Source organism: Echinops telfairi, unplaced genomic scaffold, assembly GCF_000313985.2.
Source record: "Echinops telfairi isolate 266 unplaced genomic scaffold, ASM31398v2 ScPeMD7_7400;HRSCAF=8409, whole genome shotgun sequence".
Lineage (NCBI taxonomy): Eukaryota > Metazoa > Chordata > Mammalia > Afrosoricida > Tenrecidae > Echinops > Echinops telfairi.
Window position 1 is genome coordinate 12631868 of NW_022111300.1, and position 18029 is coordinate 12649896.

The following is an 18029-nucleotide window of genomic DNA, read 5'->3' on the forward strand; positions in this document are numbered from 1 at the left end:
CACACACACACACACACACACACACACACACACACACGAGCCCCTGATGAGGGGGGCAATACAGAAGGAAGATCACAAGATATTTTCATTTGGTGAAATGGGTGTTACGATAAAGCACAAAATAGCCACTGCAGCAAAGCGGATGCCTAGGTTTACTTGGAGATGCCACACGGCTGGGGGACGGTCCCATCTGGATGGTGCAAACCAGGAGCTCTTATAGAAGCCCAGCGCCTTGGAATTGATTGGTGTAGGGCGGGGCCCAGCCATGTCTTAAAAACTTTTTTTTTAATTTCTTAAAAATCACTTTATTGGGGGATCTTACAGCTCTTATAACAATCCATATATCAATTGTATCAAACATATTTGCACATATGTTGCCACCATCATTTTCTAAACATTTACTTTCTATTTGAGCCCTTGCTATCAGCTCTTCTATTTTCCTGCCCTCCTCCCCACCCATGACTTCCTTGATAAATTTTAAATTATTACTGCCTTCATAGCTTACACCAACTGCTGTCTCCCTTTGCTCACATTTCTGTTGTTCGTGTACCACCCCCCCACCACCCCCCACCCCCGGGGTATACGTTAATCATTGCGATCGGTTCCCCTTCCTCCCCTCCTCCCCCTACCTTCTCCCTACCCTCCTGACAGCGCTACTCAGCATGGGCTTTTAACAATGTCTCCCAGGTGCTTTGAATGTTCAGTCACGGAGCCCATGAGACCACCTTCCAGGACGATGCTCTAACCTGGTTAGCTGGTCTTTCCTTTGGAGAGACAGAATTTAAAACTGGAGTGCAGGCTCTTTGCAGGCCCTTTGAACTTACAGCAAGAGCCTGCGGGCTTTTAAGGCCACTTGTTACACACACAGTGTGGTCGTTGCTCTCAGTGGCCAACAACTCAGTCCCAACTCGTGGCGACCCAAGGTGTGCACAGGGTGTAAACTGCTCCACGGGGTGTGCAAGGCTGTGTCCTTTCAGAAGCAGACTGCCAGGCCTGCCCACTGATGTGTCTCTGAGTGGACCAGAACCGACGACCTTTCGACTGACAATCCAGCGGTTCTATGTTTGTGCCACCCAGGGATTCCAAGGATTGGAGCTATTTGCGATTCTGTGACCATCAGCAACACCATTTCCTAGTTTACCCCAAATGAATGTGATGAGATGTCCTCAAAAATGACAAGCAGCGCCTTCCACTGGTGAGAGAAACCTGCCTAATTTCTTCTTGGTATCCATGACTAATTAAGGTTTGTGCATGACACCAGCCTGTGTGATCACGAGGTGTTGAAGAGATCAGGTATCAGGCATCATCAGAACAAAAAATCATTATCATAGTGAATGAGGCAGGGAGTGCGGAGTGGAGACCCAAAGCCCATTTGTAGACCACTGGACATCCCCTTACAGAAGGGTCTCGGGGAGGAGACGAGCCAGTCGGTGCAATGTAGCAATGATGAAACATACAACTTTCCTCTAGTTCTTAAATGCTTCCTTCTCTCCCACTATCATGATCCCAATTCTACTTTACAAATCTGGCTAGACCAGAGGATGTACACTGGTACAGATAGGAACTGGATGATCCCTTCAGGACCAGTGGTGTGAGTAGCGATACTGGGAGGGTGGAGGGAGGGTGGGTTGGAAAGGGGGAATCGATTACAAGGATCTACATGGTACCTCCTCCCTGAGGGACAGACAACAGAAAAGTGGGTGAAGGGAGACATCAGACAGGGCAAGATATGACAAAATAATAATTTATAAATTATCAAGGGTTCATGAGGGAGGGGGCACTGGGGAGAGAGGGGAAAAATGAGGAGCTGATGCCAGGGGCGTAGGTGGAGAGCAAATGTTTTGAGAATGATGAGGGCAATGAATGTACAAATGTGCCTTACACAATTGATGTACATATGGATCGTGACAAGAGCCCCTAATAAAACGATTAAAAAAAAAAAAGATTTGTGCATGAGTCCCATGAAAGCGAGGATTGCTTTGAGGTGAGCCCTCAATTACTTAAACAGGGCACAAGAAGGCTGAGGAGGAAAGCGCCACTCCGTGGTCAATTCAACAGCTAGACCCGTGCCATCTGAGGAGTGGCACCACTTCAGCTGTGCGCAACAGAGACAGAAATCCCAGAGTCTTGCCATATGCTTACAATTGTCTCAAGATCCAAATGATCTTGGAACTCCAGAGCAGGTCTGTGGTGTGGGTAGTCAAGGCCACCTGGGTGGGGAATTTAACATAAAAGAAGAGGCCACCACATCAGGAGACCAGTCTCTTGAGACTATAGAAATCCAGGCAAGACCCCCAAAGTAAGGCTGTTGGCATGGTCTAGGACTAAACCAAAAGGCAAACTCACTGCCATCGAGTCAGTACTGACTCCTCGCCCCCTATGGGCTTCCGAGACGGCGACTGCTAATGGAAGTCGAGAGCCCAGTCTTTCTCCCTGGGAGCTGGTTTCAAACTGCTCACCATGCAGATTGCAGTCCAACTCGTAACCATTACCCACTAGGGCTCTGGGACAGAGGAAGGAAAACTCAGTTGTGAAAGCACATAAATGTGGCTCTGAAGTACAGTTGAAAATGAAACTAAAACTATTATTCAACTAATGGTGATTTCATTAGTTTGTAAAAACCTATTTATGGCTCTGGAGTAATTTTTAAATTGTGAGGGACAGGATTGGCTCAGCCATCTCAAAAAGTTTGCTGACCCCTGGTCTAGAATAGGAAGGAATGGGATATACTTGGGATTTCAAAGGCAGTTTGAAAAGAAAACATGGCTGAGTTTGGCAGAAGGTGAATAGAAGGCAATCCTATGGGGCCCGCTTCCCATAATCACATGTAACCATCCTGACGACCTTGTGAGGTTCTATACCCATTCCTATTTCATAGGAGAGAAGAGATGCTCAGGAATTGGACTTAGTCAGGGCCAAACAATAACACAGGGGCAGCATTTAAACTCAGGACGAATGAACTGAAAGGTTATTTTAATGTTGCTTCCACGATACTCTAGGAATCCTGGTGGCAGACTGTGTTGTACGTCAAGAGCTCAAATGCCCCAGCAGCGCTGCAGGAGAAAGTGGAGGTGGTCTGCTCCTGTAAAGATTTGCAGTCTCAGGAACCCGGAGGGAGTAAGTAGTTCTACTCCGTCCTCTGGGGTCTCTCTGAGGGGCAATCCACTCCCCAGCAGGGGATTTGGTTGCGTTTTGGTTTCCATGATACTCTGGCCCCTTGCTGACAAGGAATCAAAGGGAAACGTTGGGGAAAGGAAAATGAACAGCTCTACTTCAGTTGGTGAAAGATAAATTCAATTTATGGTATACACCAGGGGTCCTCAAACTTTTTAAACAGGGGTCCAGCTCACTAACCCTCAGATCTGTTGGAGGGCCGGACTATAGTTTAAAAAAAAAATGAACAAGTTCCTATGCACACTGCACATATCTTATTTTGAAGTAAAAAAACAAACGGGGCAAAACACCCGGTGGGCCGGATAAATGTCCTCGGCAGGTTGCATGTGGCCCGCGGGCGGTAGTTTGAGGACGCCTGGTATACACGGTATCACATCATTGGGGGAGGGGTGGGCTTAATTAAATTGATTTTTAAACATCTGTGTATCATTCAGGGCCATCTGAAAAAAATGCAAAATGAAATCCAGGCCTGATTTAAAATTTTCTAGGTGCCATATTTCAAAAGTAAAAAGAAACAGGTGAAATGAATTTTAATATATTTTATTCCATCTACTATATTATCACTCCAACATGACATCAACAGCATAAAACATTATTGAGATAGTTTACCTTTTTTTCCCCTCTCTCGCTCTAGGTCTTTAAAACCCAGTGTTAATTTTACACTTAAAGGACATGTTTCAATTTGGAGACCGGCCACATTTCAAGTGCTCGATAGATGCATGTGGCTACTTCTGAGTGTGCCAAGAAAAGCAAACCATAAAAAGCCCCCAACCAGCCAGCCAACCAAACTCACTGCCGTGCTGACCATTCTAAGGCCTGGCAACCCTACAGAGAGAGTTTCCGGAGCTGAAAATCCTCAGAGGAGCAGACGCTGAGCAGCTGGTAGGTTTGAACCACTGACCTGGCAGTGAGCAGTACAGCGTTTACCCGAAAAGCATCACCAGGACGGCTCCTTATGACAGGGCCGGTATCGATCGGTAGTACTGAAACCCACGTAATCTGAGGGCCATCGCAGGGTGCGGACAGCAAGCAACAAGTAGACACATGAAACAGCCCCGGACGGGGACCAAAGAGGACGCTCCAAACGAGATGCAATTTGAGGTCTTTACCTCCTCCAGCGCCGCAGCACCAGAATGATGGGAGGGGCAGATTATTTTCAACAGGATAAGTACAGCCTCCCGTCTGCCACCTGCTACCATTATCCACAGGTCAGGGGACACCAAAGAGTTCCACAGGGCAAAAACTCCCGTGGGCCATTCCTCAGGGGGGAGACACCCATCCACCAGTTGCAATGAGACCAAAAGAAAACCGCTTGCTAATGCCACACACAAGGAAGGTAAGGCTTGACTTCTCCTTGACTGGAGACAGGAGAACTGAGTCTGTGCTAAGGGTGGAGAGCCGACCAGAAAAGGATGGGATAAGGGCTGCACAACCCCAAGAACGCCGTCAGTGTCGATGCGGAACACAGGCAAAACCGGCTGTACCGGCAAGTGTCTTGTCCCGTACACGTTTACACGGCATACACACACCACCACCACCACCACCCCTATTATTTCAAACAAACAAGCAAACTGAAGCCACAGGCCACCAGCCAGGGGAACCCTGCTGCATGTGAGCAAACGCTTTCTGACTCTCATGCACGTTCTGTGACTTGTCCTCTTGCATTACGGGACCGTCTGAAGAGGCAGCAGTGATTTTCTGCCGTGAATGCTGGTTTTCGCAGAGGGCCGGAAGGGATGGAAACAGGCGTTTTCTTGTTGTTTTTCAGAGCACCATTTATTCACCTCGTTGTCACTATCACATGACTTTACAGCATCTCTTACAATGTGCTCAGGGAAGGTGAGAACACAGTCATACTTATAACTGGCTGGTAGGATGATTTCATTATAGATACATGATTGATTAGAAACACTCTTTCAAAGAGCCATTTCATTTTGATTTCATTTCCCAAATTAAACCTGGGAATCGAGAGGCAGAATATCTCATCTTTCTTCCCAACCTTCCCATCGTTTCGTCAACTGTAAATAAGTAGAATAAAAACACGTGAAGAAAAGAAAAAACGGAACAGCCTTCCTGCGGTGATCAAGGTGACTGTGACCTCTATGTCGGCAGTACCGGCTGTTAGTTGCGATCTGTCACTCTGTGAGACGGTTAAAAACCACAACGACTGCTTTTCTGCGGCCTAAGCAGTGCCTCTTCACTTCCCAAAGAGCAGAATCCAGCAGAGGAGTCAGCCCACAGGGGCTCACGCCTCCTCCCCGCCCAGCAGCCCAGCTGGCACAGAGAAATGCCATTCTAGCCCCCAAATCTTGGGGCCCAGCCAAGAGGGTTGTCCCAGGGTGCAAAGTAAATTATTTCTTTGGACCGCCTTTGGAAATGGGCGGGAAGGGGGGTGGGAGGGGATATCGCACCGGCATACATTTATAGTGTCTCTTTGTAAACCCTCCTCCCTCCTCATAAAGTTCATGTACAACGACCCTTCCTCTTCATATGCTATTAATCGGGCTTGAGCTGCTTCTTAATTTCCAGACTCACCCTCCCACCCCTCCATGCCTCCTCCCACTGCCCAATCTTTTTTTGTTAACAGGTCTCTCTTGGTTTCCTGGACTTTTGCATGTTGTTCTAAATATACTGCCTGCCGATGAGAGTCTAACTGCTCCCTGCCCCGTTCACAAGTCAGTGGGTCAACTGATAGCCTATAAAATGATCCACATCTCTAAGACACACTTTTCAGGGATGAGGGCAGAAGAAAGGGGCTGCTGGAGAGGGGAGAGGATTCACCCCTTTTTGGGTAGAAACAAAAACATGAGACACAGAAAGAGAGCTCTGTGGTGTGGAAAGATCACAGAGCTAGCTCCACCCGGCGTGGTATTTTTACACACACTTGATTGAGCTGGGGGTCAGATCCTGACTCACAGAGAATGACAGTTGCATCCAAGTAGAGCCTCTGCAGTGCAGCAGCCCCATGCCGCGCCTCTCGGTCCCAACCCCAACGCCTGTCAAAGGAAGCTCATCACACGCATGCACGGCTGGGGGATGGTGGTTTTCAGATTACCTTGATTCGGGGTATTTGGTGAGGGTAGCCAGGCTGCTGGTGTACATGTGGCCGCCCACGTCGATGTGGACCGGCGCATTGGACTTTGTGAGCTGGGCTGGCGTAGGAATGCCTTGGTTGTTCAGTGGAGATGCAGGGGATCTAGTGATCAGAGGTCTTGACATATTGGGCCGACTGTCCTACAGAGAGAGAAGCAAGTTTAGACATGTTTTCTGCTTTGGGGGTGGGAGAGAGGAGACATGTACAGTCTAAAGAACACATTAAGATCCACAGGAAGGGGCTATATTCCACATTCGATGCAATTAATGTAGTGAATAATCCTCATTTGGTAATAAAATTAAGGAGGGGAGCACGCTTTTGCAATGGCTGCACAGTGAATTTTAGAAAAAGAGAGTTTACCACGAAGGGAAAACTTGACATGCTCAGAATCAAGGGGTTAAACTCATGTTCATTTCAGATCATCCTGAAAACTATAAGGGCTCATTATACTAATGAGCTCTCGCCCTTAACAATTGGCAAATGGCAATGTGGAGAAATACTAATCATTCTGAATGAAAAGACGATCAACATTTGAAGCAATACATATCTAACTATGTTTGATTTATCCTTCTCTTGGAAAACTTCCCACTGCCATCAAGTTGATTCCAACGCATAGCGACCCTATAGGGCAGGGAAGAACAGCTCCCCAGGGTCCCGGAAGCTGTAAATCTTTATAGGAACAGGAAGCCTCACTGTTCTCCCTTGGAGCAAGTGGTGGATTTGAACTGCTCAACTTGTGGTTAGCAGCCCAATACATAAACCACTACACCACTGGGGCTTCTTTCACCACCTTGTACATGGAATAAATAAGACCTTAAGGAGCCCTGGAGCCATAACACAGGAGAAAGATGAGTTGCAGCATGGCAAACTCACAGAGCAGTGCTGCCCTGTCCTGCAGGGTGCCCGTGACTCAGTGTCGACTCCCTGGCAGTCAGGTTGGTTTGCTTAAGACACTTGTGCGCTGCACACGTTTGCTTCCCATTCTACTAAATTCTTTGTTCCTTCAATCAGGGACACGAGGCACACCTCCCATACTTAAAGTGACTTTGCAGAGCAACCCTGGTGGTGTAGTGGATTATGTGTGGAGCCGACAACCACAAGGTCAGCAGTTTGAAACTACCAGCTGCTCTGCACCCATAAAGAACTGCTGTCTCAGAAAGTCACAAGGGCAGTTAGTTCTACCTTATCTTAGAGCAGCGGTTCTCAACCTGGGGGTCCAACGACCCTTTCATAACAGTAGCAAAATGACAGTGATGAAGTAGCAACAAAAACAGTTTTATGGTTGGGGGTCAGCACAACATGAGGAACTGTATTAAAGGGTCGCGGCATGAGGAAGGTTGAGAACCCTGTCCTAGAGGCTTGTTGTGAGTCAGACTCGACTGGATGCCATTGGTTACAGACAAGCTTATCAGTCCACAGACTTTTAAAATGATCTGCCCAGACTTGGTCTACTTATTCCCTGGTTGTCTTCCTGTAGAACCTTGAACTTGGAGTCTCTCGAGCAGCTAGTATATGCTTTGGAACCACCAGCAAGCTATTCTGCGCATGCAACTTCTTGGAGAAACCCAGTTCCCCTGGGGTACGGTGGCAGGCAGATGCCAAGGTGCGCGGCCACGGAATGGAGGTGCAGTGTAAGGCAGCAGAGCAGAGGGGGACTCCACTGTGGCGGCCAGAACCCATTTCAGAAAGGGGATTCTTCAGAAAATAAAGTATGATATCCTTTCCATGGATACAGTATAAATAGTTCAAACACGATCTAGTCAATTGCTTGCAAATTAGTGCCCAGACCACAGACAAGCCAAGTCTCCGCCACTCAATGAAGGGGTCACATTATTTAGAGGCTACAATTGCAGAAATAAGTGAAAATAGCACTTATGGCTGAGTGCTGGGAGACAGAGATGCAAGTATAGTCTCTACTTGATAATTTAGACTGAGATTGCTTTCAGACGTGCAAACAATGTGTGGTGAAGCCAGCAATAAGGCACAACAAAGCGACTTGGAAAACTGCCTTTGAGGGAGATTACAAAGTGTGTGTGGGGGGGTGAGGGGGGCAGCATCGTCGAGCTTTTGTGCACAAAACCCAGCATGATAAAATATGAATTTGCAAAACATCCTAGATTTTATGATCTGGAACAGCTTTAGGAATTACCTGGGGGCACAACTCTTAGACTACTTAGCATTAAGCACATGTCCAGGCATGATGGTGCACACACACAGGCTTTCTGGACTCAGCATCCCCGAGTCGGGTTGGGACTGGGCCTTTGCACAGAATGTTCTAACATCTGTGTGGTGCTTCCCACACGCAGGACCGCAGTGTTCACGGCTCACCGCTGGCATCGGGTGGCGAGTTCACGGGGCTCTCTGCACTCATTCTTCTTCAGACCCTTCTGTATAAATTTGACAATGCAAAATCGATGCAAGAACACCCCAAAAGGAGGTTTGTAACCCAAAGGGAAGGTGTTAAAGAGATACTGGGTAAGGAAAAAAGGCTGAAATGCAAAGACTGTAGTTGGTAGGAAATCTAAAATTGTTATGGTTTAGAAACATTGAACTTTCTGAAATCTGGGTGACAGAAAACACATTCTTCTCATCCCCGCCCTAAAATAACCTCTCTTTTTAAGTGATATATATTACCTGAATTCCTGTTAGATAATGATTTCTGGGACACACACACACACACACACACACACACACACACAAACACCCTCTCCCTGCTACCCTTCAGCCCATTACAGCACTGCAGTCTGTAATAGTTTTTCAATTGGACACATTCTATATCCTGCCTGAGGGTGCTCGGGCAAAAATGAACAGATTTGCAGGGTTAATGCTGTCGTTAGACTGTGACCTCATTCGGCACACTGTGAGGTCTATATAGGAGAGAGAGAGAGAGAGAGAGAGAGAGAGCGAGCGAGCGAGAGAGCTGATCGGCTGAAGATTCCAGATTTCCGGGGAGTACATACCATTTACATGGTAAATTACAATGCCTGGATACTGCTAAATTTCAAATTCAACCAGGGTTTCTTCAGCTCCCCAGGGGGAATGAGGGGGGTTAAATCTTAGGGCCAAGGAGGGCATTTCCGGAGGGCCGAGGCTTGAGCCTGCTGCAAAGATTGGGACACTGGGACTAGTCTTTGGTGAGCGCTCTGACTTCTCCTTCTTGGCCCCGCACCCATCCCAGAAACGCTCCTTGTCTTGCGTGATTCCTGTTGGCTAGGAGCATTTCTAAGGCATGATGAGAATAGCTCATTGATAATAAAGCAATTTACCCCATGTTTTCTGTATTTATCAGTGCAGGCTAAAGGAAGTTTTAAGAGGCTGGGGGATGCCTAAGGGCTTAGAAGTTGTGACACTTATAATGGACATTAACCAGGACCCTTACAACCTATGCCAGCTATTCCAGAGGTTTATTCTAGGGCAGTGGTTCTCAACCTTCATAATGCTGGGACCCTTTCATACAGTTCCTCGTGTTGAGGTGACCCCCCCCCACAACCATAAAATTATTTTCATAACTGTAATTTTGCTACTGTTATGAATTGGGTGACCTCTGTGAAAGGGTAGTTGGACACCCCCCCCCCCCCCCAAATGGGTTACGACCCACAGGTTGAGAACCACTGTTCGAGAGGTATTACGTAGTTAACCACCCTTCCCCGCTTGCTCGTGACAGAAGGACACACTCTCTAATTTCTCTGGACATGGAGCTCAGGAGTGGAATGCGGGCCCTGAAGCAGCCTTCTAGCCACCGGCTGAAGGATGAAGCGCATGCCCACGTCCAGAGGGCTGGCCTGAGAGCTGGCAGGAACGTGGGTCCTCACTGACCCTGCTGAGACACCGGGTTCACTGTCTCGGAACCTGCGATTGGGGATTCCTGTTACTTGAGCAAGCGGGTTTCTGTCCTGGAAGCTGGTTTGGGGTTGGGGCTTTTGAGCCCTGCAGCCCACACCCCTCCGGGCAGAGCACCCATCCTGTTCGCAGGGACACCTCTTTGGGAGGTCACTGGGCTGGCTGAGGCTCGCGGGGCAGCAGGGCTTTGCATCTCCTGGTCCTTGTGCTTCAACCCCAGTCCCCACAGCCTTCCTTCCTCTCTTCAAGTATTCACCCACGTCATAGCTCAGCTTACCTAGATGCCTTTCTGAATGACTTTTGAGGAAATGAAAACCAGGCCATTTAACCAGCAGGTGTAAAGGACTCGGCTGTGTGACCACCCCTGCTGCAGACACGGCCAGGCACCGTGGCACACCTCGGAGTAGAGCTGGCCAGGACGCTCTCTGTGAGATTCCCTGCACACGTCTCGTCTGTGCGCAGACAGCAGTATCTTACCTATGCACGTGACCGAGGTACGTTCAAAAGTATTGTCTCTAGGGCTCTAGTCCACACACATGCGGGTTTACGCCAAACGAAGTGTTTACACCTGTCTCTGTGATAGGTGGGTGGCCGTAGACAAGTTCTCAGTCAAATGCTTATCTGAGTTTCATCGGGGTGCCTTCCAACAAAAAAAAAAATCCTACCACAACAGTGATAAAAAACACACAGGGTGCTCATGGACCCGATGGAGTGTGGGTACAATGCAGAACAGAGCTCAAATTCTGACTGAGTCCAGACTTCCCGGACAATTGTTCTGAGAGACTCTTTAAACCCTGAACCCAAACAGAGAGGCACACAAACTCCATGGTCAGACCCGTGAGTCCAGTAGTCTGCTGAGACAACACCTGTGTGTGACCCAAAGCCACGGCTGCTCTAAAGGCCAGATGAGACAGTAAGCGGGCGGGAAGAGTAACTGAAATCAAAACCCAGAATAGGATTAACGAGAAGGTGGACCCACCATGGAAGATTTAACTAATGTCACTGAGCCTAATTTGCTTCCTTAAGCTGGTAGTCTGAGCACCACAGAATTAAATAATTTGAAGAAAAAGAAATAAAGCCCACCAGAACTCCGTTATCTGGGGAGGAGGAGAGGTAACAAGTTCACAGCTAGTTTCCTAAGCCAGGCGTCCAGCCGCACTTTCGGCAACACTGGAAATGGTTTTTATCGGCACATTCAACCTGGTAGCCACGAGCCTGAGGTGGCTTTCTGAGCATCTGCAACGTGACCCGCGCAGCCGAGAACTGGGTTTTAGTTTCATTTTAACTAAGAGAGCTGCACCGGACAGCATGGTAAACTGCTTTAATTTTTACCAACATGACTACACCCCAACCACGAGGCATTCTAATTCATCAGTGGGAGTCAGGGGTGGTTTCGAATGGAGTAACAATGGTGCATGACCCTGTAACACGTGCCCTCCCTCTCGGCGTGACTCCGAAAAGCAAAGAGCTGTCATACAGGGAGGTCTCTCTCTCTCTCTCACACACACACACACACACACCCCTCAGACACAGCACCACGTGGAAGGCGCCAGCTGTGGCGGTGGACCATGAGGTCACAGGTGCAGGCTGTTGAAACGGGAGCGCTCTTGCTGCCTGTCTAGTCAGCACACCCAGCGGCACCACACAGGGAAAACAAACAAACAAACAAACAAACAAGCACACCCTAGGTGGTTCCATTCACGGGAAGCTCAAAACCAAACCGAAACAAGCTCCCCGCCATGGAGCCGATTCCGCTAGGGCCGAGGCCAGAGACTGAGATGTGCCGAGGCTGCAACTCTTGATGGGGGCCCCAAACCTTTCCCTCGGAGCGGCTGGTGGCTTTGAACTGCTGACCAAGCGGTTCGCAGCTCAACCCATAACCACTACGCCAAAGTGCTCCCAGCACAGGAGCTAAGGACAGGTAAAGCCCCGGCTTATGGGAGGAGCCTTCTGGCACGTTCGAAAAGCCCGAAGTCTTGAACTGCGTGGGCCACCAGTGTACATCCACATACTCCGCTATCTATGTGACAGTTAGTCGCTTTGTGGAAAATCCTGTTGACAAAAAGACCATCATAAAAATAGTCTGAAAGAATTTTTTTTTTTTTTAAAGTTTCCCTTCAGAAAAATTTCCTGTTCGAGTACACAAGTTCTGTAAAATACTTCTTATAATAAAAGCAGCGGCGGCAGCTAGAAAGATGTTTGTCATTTCCGTTCCTGGATTTCACCAATCTGACAAAGGCTCTGACGTGAAGCAGCCCTCTGAAATGTTATTTCAAACTCCACCTTCCCTCTCTCTCAAGCAGCTGCTCAGTTGATCTCCAAAACGGCCCTTTCCCGGCTGCCTTCACTTGCCGCTTCCTGGTGGCTTAATCACCCGTCTCCCCTTCCAGCCGCGCAGCAATGATTTTTTGGTAGGAGGATCCTTCAAGGGATTTGACTTCAGGCATCTTTCAGAGGGAGCTAATGAAAAATTTACCTCCTAAATCTAATCTAGCTGCATGCTGTTCACACAGGAGCCCCGGGGACATGGCCTTGAACAAATGGGTTGAAGTTTAAATGGAAAGTTTTAATGACTTTATTTGTTAAGAATGTCTGCGACCGCCTTGCATCACGTTTCTCTACAAAGCTGGGCTATTACCTCTCTCTCTCACTGGGGGAAGAGCAGGCTTCTTGGCGATACCTGCAGACGGCAGGTCAATAGTCAAACTCTTACCTGTGTTATTGGAAACCCTTTACGAGCACTCCAGAGTGGTGAAGGAGCTGAGCACCGAGCACAACTTTTCTGCAAATTTCAACCTGGCTTTAAAGAACTAGATGAGGGTGGGTTTCAAAAAGCTTCTGGGGGGATATGGACTGAAAAAGCAATGGAATTTCTCCATAAGCTGTTTGAAACCCCTTTTAGGAGCTCTGTCGGTGGAGTGTTTGCGCACTGGGCTGTGATTCACATGGTTGGCAATTCAAAACCACCAGCCGCTCCAAGGATCCAAGGGAGAAAGACTGGGCTTTTTTTTTTTAAATCATTTTATTAGTGGCTCAGACAACTCTTATCACAATCCATCCAACCATCCATTGTCTCAAGCACAATTGTACATAAGTTGCCATCATTATTTTCAAAGCATTTTCTTTCTACTTGAGCCCTTGGTATCAGTTCCTCATTCTCTTCCCCTCCTTCCCCCTCCCTCCCTCATGAACCCCTGATACTTTTACTCCTCATAAACAGTCACAGACTCGGAAACCCACACGGGGTCATCGCTTTGAATCAGCAGGTGTCTTTGGCATTTTACACACACACACTTCAATGACATAGAATGCCTTGAGAAAGAGGGTGATTCACACATTGTCTGCCCATCTGACCACTCTCTACAGCACACGAGTAGCAAAATATCTTAGGCACGAACCCTGCTTCCCGGGTGGAAACTTCTGTGGCTGCCTTGGGAATATTATATGTCAGGAATGGCACACCCTATTGACATATCAGCCATTCTTTTACATGGCAATATGCCACCTTACGGACCATAATTATTGAATCTCATAACAGGACTCTTGACAATACTGTCAGCCTATTTTGAAAGAGGCCCTATTGGCTTCTTCATGCCAATCTTTATCGGTACCTCTCATAGGCCAATCTCTGAGATTGCTATTGAATTTAACCACATAACAGACAATCTGGAGAGGAAAAGAATCATTTAGGAGTTCACAGGAGTTAAAAAAAAACAACAACCACCCAGCAGCTCCAACATCAAGAGGCACTGTATACATAATTTATTTGGAAGGCAGTTTCTGTCAATCATAACCTTCTGGAAGACAGAAGTGAATTATTTTGCCTTTTGCGTACCCAAATCTGAAGCCATACTTTCCATCCACTCTACTCATGGACCCACGCCTCTGCCGTAGCATCGTCCAGACTCATAGCCACCCTTGAGGCCAGAGCAGAATGGCTCCACAGGGTTTATGGAAGCAGTCAGCCATCTTTCTCCCGTAGAGGGGCTGATAGGCTTGAACCTCCAACCTTTGGGTTACTAGCCCAATGTTTAACCCACTATAACCACCAGGGCTCCTTTTTACTCACAGGAGACCCCTTCAAATTCATGGAGCCTACTTATACTCCATTCACCAATCCATAAGAAAACATTAACCTGGGTGGAGTGGTGGTAATGAGTTGGGCTACTAATTGCAACATCAGCAGTTCGAAGCCACCCGCCCCTTCACGGGAGAATGGCAAAGCTTTCTACTCCTGTAGAGACTGCTAGTCTTGGAAAACCACAGGGGCAGTTCTCCCCTGTCCTACAGGGTGTTATGAGTCAGAATCGACTCGATGGCAGTTAGCTAGCACAGCACAGCATGGCCAAAGTGTCCAAAACTAGCCCCGAGTGAAAGAAAAGCAAGGTTCCTAGTTCAACCCATTTTCAAAACTTCAGTTAGCTGGAAAACTCCTATGTCAGAAGTCCTTGACTTCTGAAGGGGTTAAGGAGAAAGAGCACTGGTTTGGGGATCACACGACTGATTTGAGCTCAGCCTCAACCTTCATCCAGTCTTGGAGATATTACAAAATTGATCTGATTCCACTTTCCTCATCTCTAAAAGGCGCCACATCTACATACCTTGTAGAGTGTAGGGAGGGGGGGCCTTCCGCAGGCACAACAATGAAGTGTGAGCTGCTCATCAACCCCAGAGGAAGCTGCTCGGATCCAGTGAGGGTACCCACTGCCCCCCAGGGGCTGACGGCGACCCGACAGAACACAGATCCGCACTATAGAGTTCCTGAGAGCGCACATCTCTACGAGAGCAGACCTCCTCATCTGTCCACAGGAGACTGGCAAGTGGGTTTGAACCACCAACCTTTCAGTCAGTAGACCCGCGGGGCAACCAGGGCTTTTTTAGTGAGATGCATGAACTTCGTTTTGTTCTTTAACTTTTCACTGAGATCCCCTCAGCAGAACTGCGCGTCCCCACTTCTTCCCTGTGTTTCCATCCCACCTCCATTTCTAGCCCTTCTGAACTCTGCCATTGGGGAAGTGCTGCCCGATGATCAAATGGTTGCTTATTTTAAGGTGTGTGTACCTCCCAAGTGTAGTAGCACCCCAGACAGATCTATGGATTAGCTGAAAATTGATCTATGGGGTGGGGCGGGTTCAGTTCCACACCTGAAGTGTGACTAAGGGCCAGTCATGGGGGTTCCATCAGTCTCTATCCAACCAGTAAGCCTAGTCTCTAGTGATTTTGAGTTTAGTTCCACTCTATCCAGAACCTTCTAATGTGATCCCTTTCACAGCTGCTGGTAGTGGCAAGTGGGCACCATTTAGTTCTGGCCTCAGTGTGGTGGGGAATGATGGCTGCAGGCCTTATTGGTTCCACGTGTCTTTCGATCTTCATCCCTGTTCTTCGTCCCAGACCGGGAAAGACCAATAATTAACGGCGCTAGGTATTAAGGGGCTTCCAAGGGAAGCCATATATAAATAACCTGTGGTGGCTAGCTGGTTCTGCACTGAGCCCAATCACAAGGTCAGTGGTTCGAACCCACCAGTCACTCTGCACCCTTGAAAAGATTTAAACGTTTGGAAATCCAAAGGGGCAATTCTTCTCTGTCCTATAAGATCACTAGGGGTTAGAATCTATTAGCTAGCAGCTGGTTTTTCTTTTGGTATGGGAGGCTGCACAATGTATACAGAGATTACCAGTTGGATATTGAAAAGCACATAGCTTGAAAAGAGTGGAATATTTTTTTAAATTGAAAAATTGAAAAGGCACATTTATTGAAGATGTGAGGTCAAGAGTGTTGAAAATGTACAACTTCATTGCACTTTTCTTAAATATTTTTAATCGCTAAATTTTTCTTCTTCAAATTATGCAGTAAACATTTCAGAACCGATTTTAGCAAATAGGAGTCAATGGTTAATTCAGGTTAAATGTTTCAGAGGTAAGGCCGACTCCAAGCTTCTTTCTGGGAAATTTTTATAGTTTACTTTAAGAGTTTCTGTGGACAGGTGAAGTTGTGCCATCTTATAACAAGACTAGAGCATTTTAATTTCAATGAAGGAATTTGAACTCTGACAGACCCATTTTGGATTTCAGAACATTTGAATCTCTGTTGTACCAAACTTACTACCAGTCAGTTTATTATGACTTATAGCAACCCTATAGGATAAAGTAGAACTTGAGTTTCTGAGGCTGTAAATCTTTATCGGAGCAGAAAGACCCATCTTGCTCTTCCAGAGCAGCAGATGGGCACAAACCGCTGACCTTGTGGTTAGTGGTCAAACATATAACCCACTATGTCATTGAGGCTCCTTGTTTATTGTACAGTAAACCTTATTTCTGACCCCTTTCTAAGATAACATATTGGAACTGCCTGCTATTCAGTTCCTAATGAAGAAGTGATCCTTGGGGGAAATTCCAAGTTCATGTAATGTGTACTGTTCAGCTTTGGCTGAAAGGACAGCATCGAAGTATAACTTGACCTAAATATTTAGTACAACACACACTACTTTAAATAGAGCCAGCATGCACTTCCTCTATCTCAGGCTAGCCAACACTACATTAAAATATCCTGGTTTTTTAATGAGTGAGCAGATACGGAGTGGTATACGGCATATGTTCTGTATCTCAAAAACTAGAGCTAATAGGGGCAAGCTGGAGCCAGGTTTTGAAGCAGCAGGTCAAATAGACCCAGAAACAAGGCTAACATTGGAGGCACCAAAATGTGTGTTGGCCAGTGTAACTGTACCTCAGCGAGCTGCTCATAACTCTGCCACCTATATAGTCCACCACATTCATGGCTCTCTATTTGCAGCAAAGGTAAATATATACATATATGCATATATATGCATATATATATATATATATATATATATATAAACATCCTATGCCAAATCTATATATATTTGTGGGTATATACACCCATGCTCCCTACACCTGTTCACCCTGCATTGTCTAGCCACGCATCTACTTGTAGACCACCGTCATTTTATAATAGTGGTTGCATACAATATTGGTCCCTTTGTGATTGACTACTTTTTTGTCATTGTTTTTGTTGTTTTCTTTTGTTGCTTTGTTTTGCTCTGTCTTGTTTTTTTGTGCATATTATTATCTCTACAGGTCTATCTAGATGAAATAGGTGGGATAAACAATCTGGAGGAGAAAACTGGACTGATGGTTCTGGGGGACATGGGTGAGGGGGAGGCGGAGGGTGGGGTTAGGAAGTAGGTGTTAACAAACCCAGGGACAAGGGAACAATAAGTGATCCAAAATTGATGGCCAGGAAGGTGTAAGAAGGCCTGATAGAGCTTGATCAAGGGCAATGTAACCTGCCGGCGTGGAGTAGGAAACCAGTGGAGAGGTCTGAGGGGCTGGCCCCAATCCCAACTACAGGGACACCTGCTCCTATGCAATGAATCTGCAGCTCTGGGAGAGGGGCATGTCTGATCAGAGCACACGGGAGCAAATGAAGGGGGAGGAAGAGAGAGTGGAGCACATCCTGGCCCACCAAGCCTTGAGGTCAATATTCCCACTCAGAGCAGCCAATCCAAATAGAAGACCATGTGGTTGGCCCCACTATGAGACACGGCATCTCTCACTGACCCATAGCCCTACAGGGGACAACACTGGAGACACAGTGTGGGAATTCTGCCCAATCTGATCCCACCACACCAAGGCAAAACACTAAGGGCGTGGAACAGTAACAGCAAGGGGAACAGAGCAGCAAAGTCCCCAGGGAATACTGAAAATGGACTTTGGGGCCAGGGCTTAGTGCCCCAACAGACTCGACTGGAAAACACTCCTAAAGGCCAACAAACAGTCCCTGAACTAACTACAAGCTCTTCATTCTTGTTATGTTTTGGGGTTTTTTTGGTCATTGGCTTGTTGTTGTTTTCTTTTATTTTGTTGCTTGGTTTTGCTCTGTCTTGTTTTTGTGCATGTTATT

At 47.2% G+C, this 18029-nt stretch overlaps 1 protein-coding gene across 3 annotated transcripts in view; it reads right to left on the minus strand.

The window, feature by feature from the left end:
* Positions 1–18029, minus strand: part of KCTD1 (potassium channel tetramerization domain containing 1) — a 252253-nt gene that overhangs the window by 67011 nt on the left and 167213 nt on the right. For all 3 annotated transcript variants that reach the window (XM_030887285.2, XM_045296230.1, XM_045296231.1), the window contains exon 2: positions 6230–6408. In XM_030887285.2, the coding sequence (XP_030743145.1) occupies positions 6230–6408 (179 nt within the window). The remainder of the gene's footprint in view (positions 1–6229; positions 6409–18029) is intronic.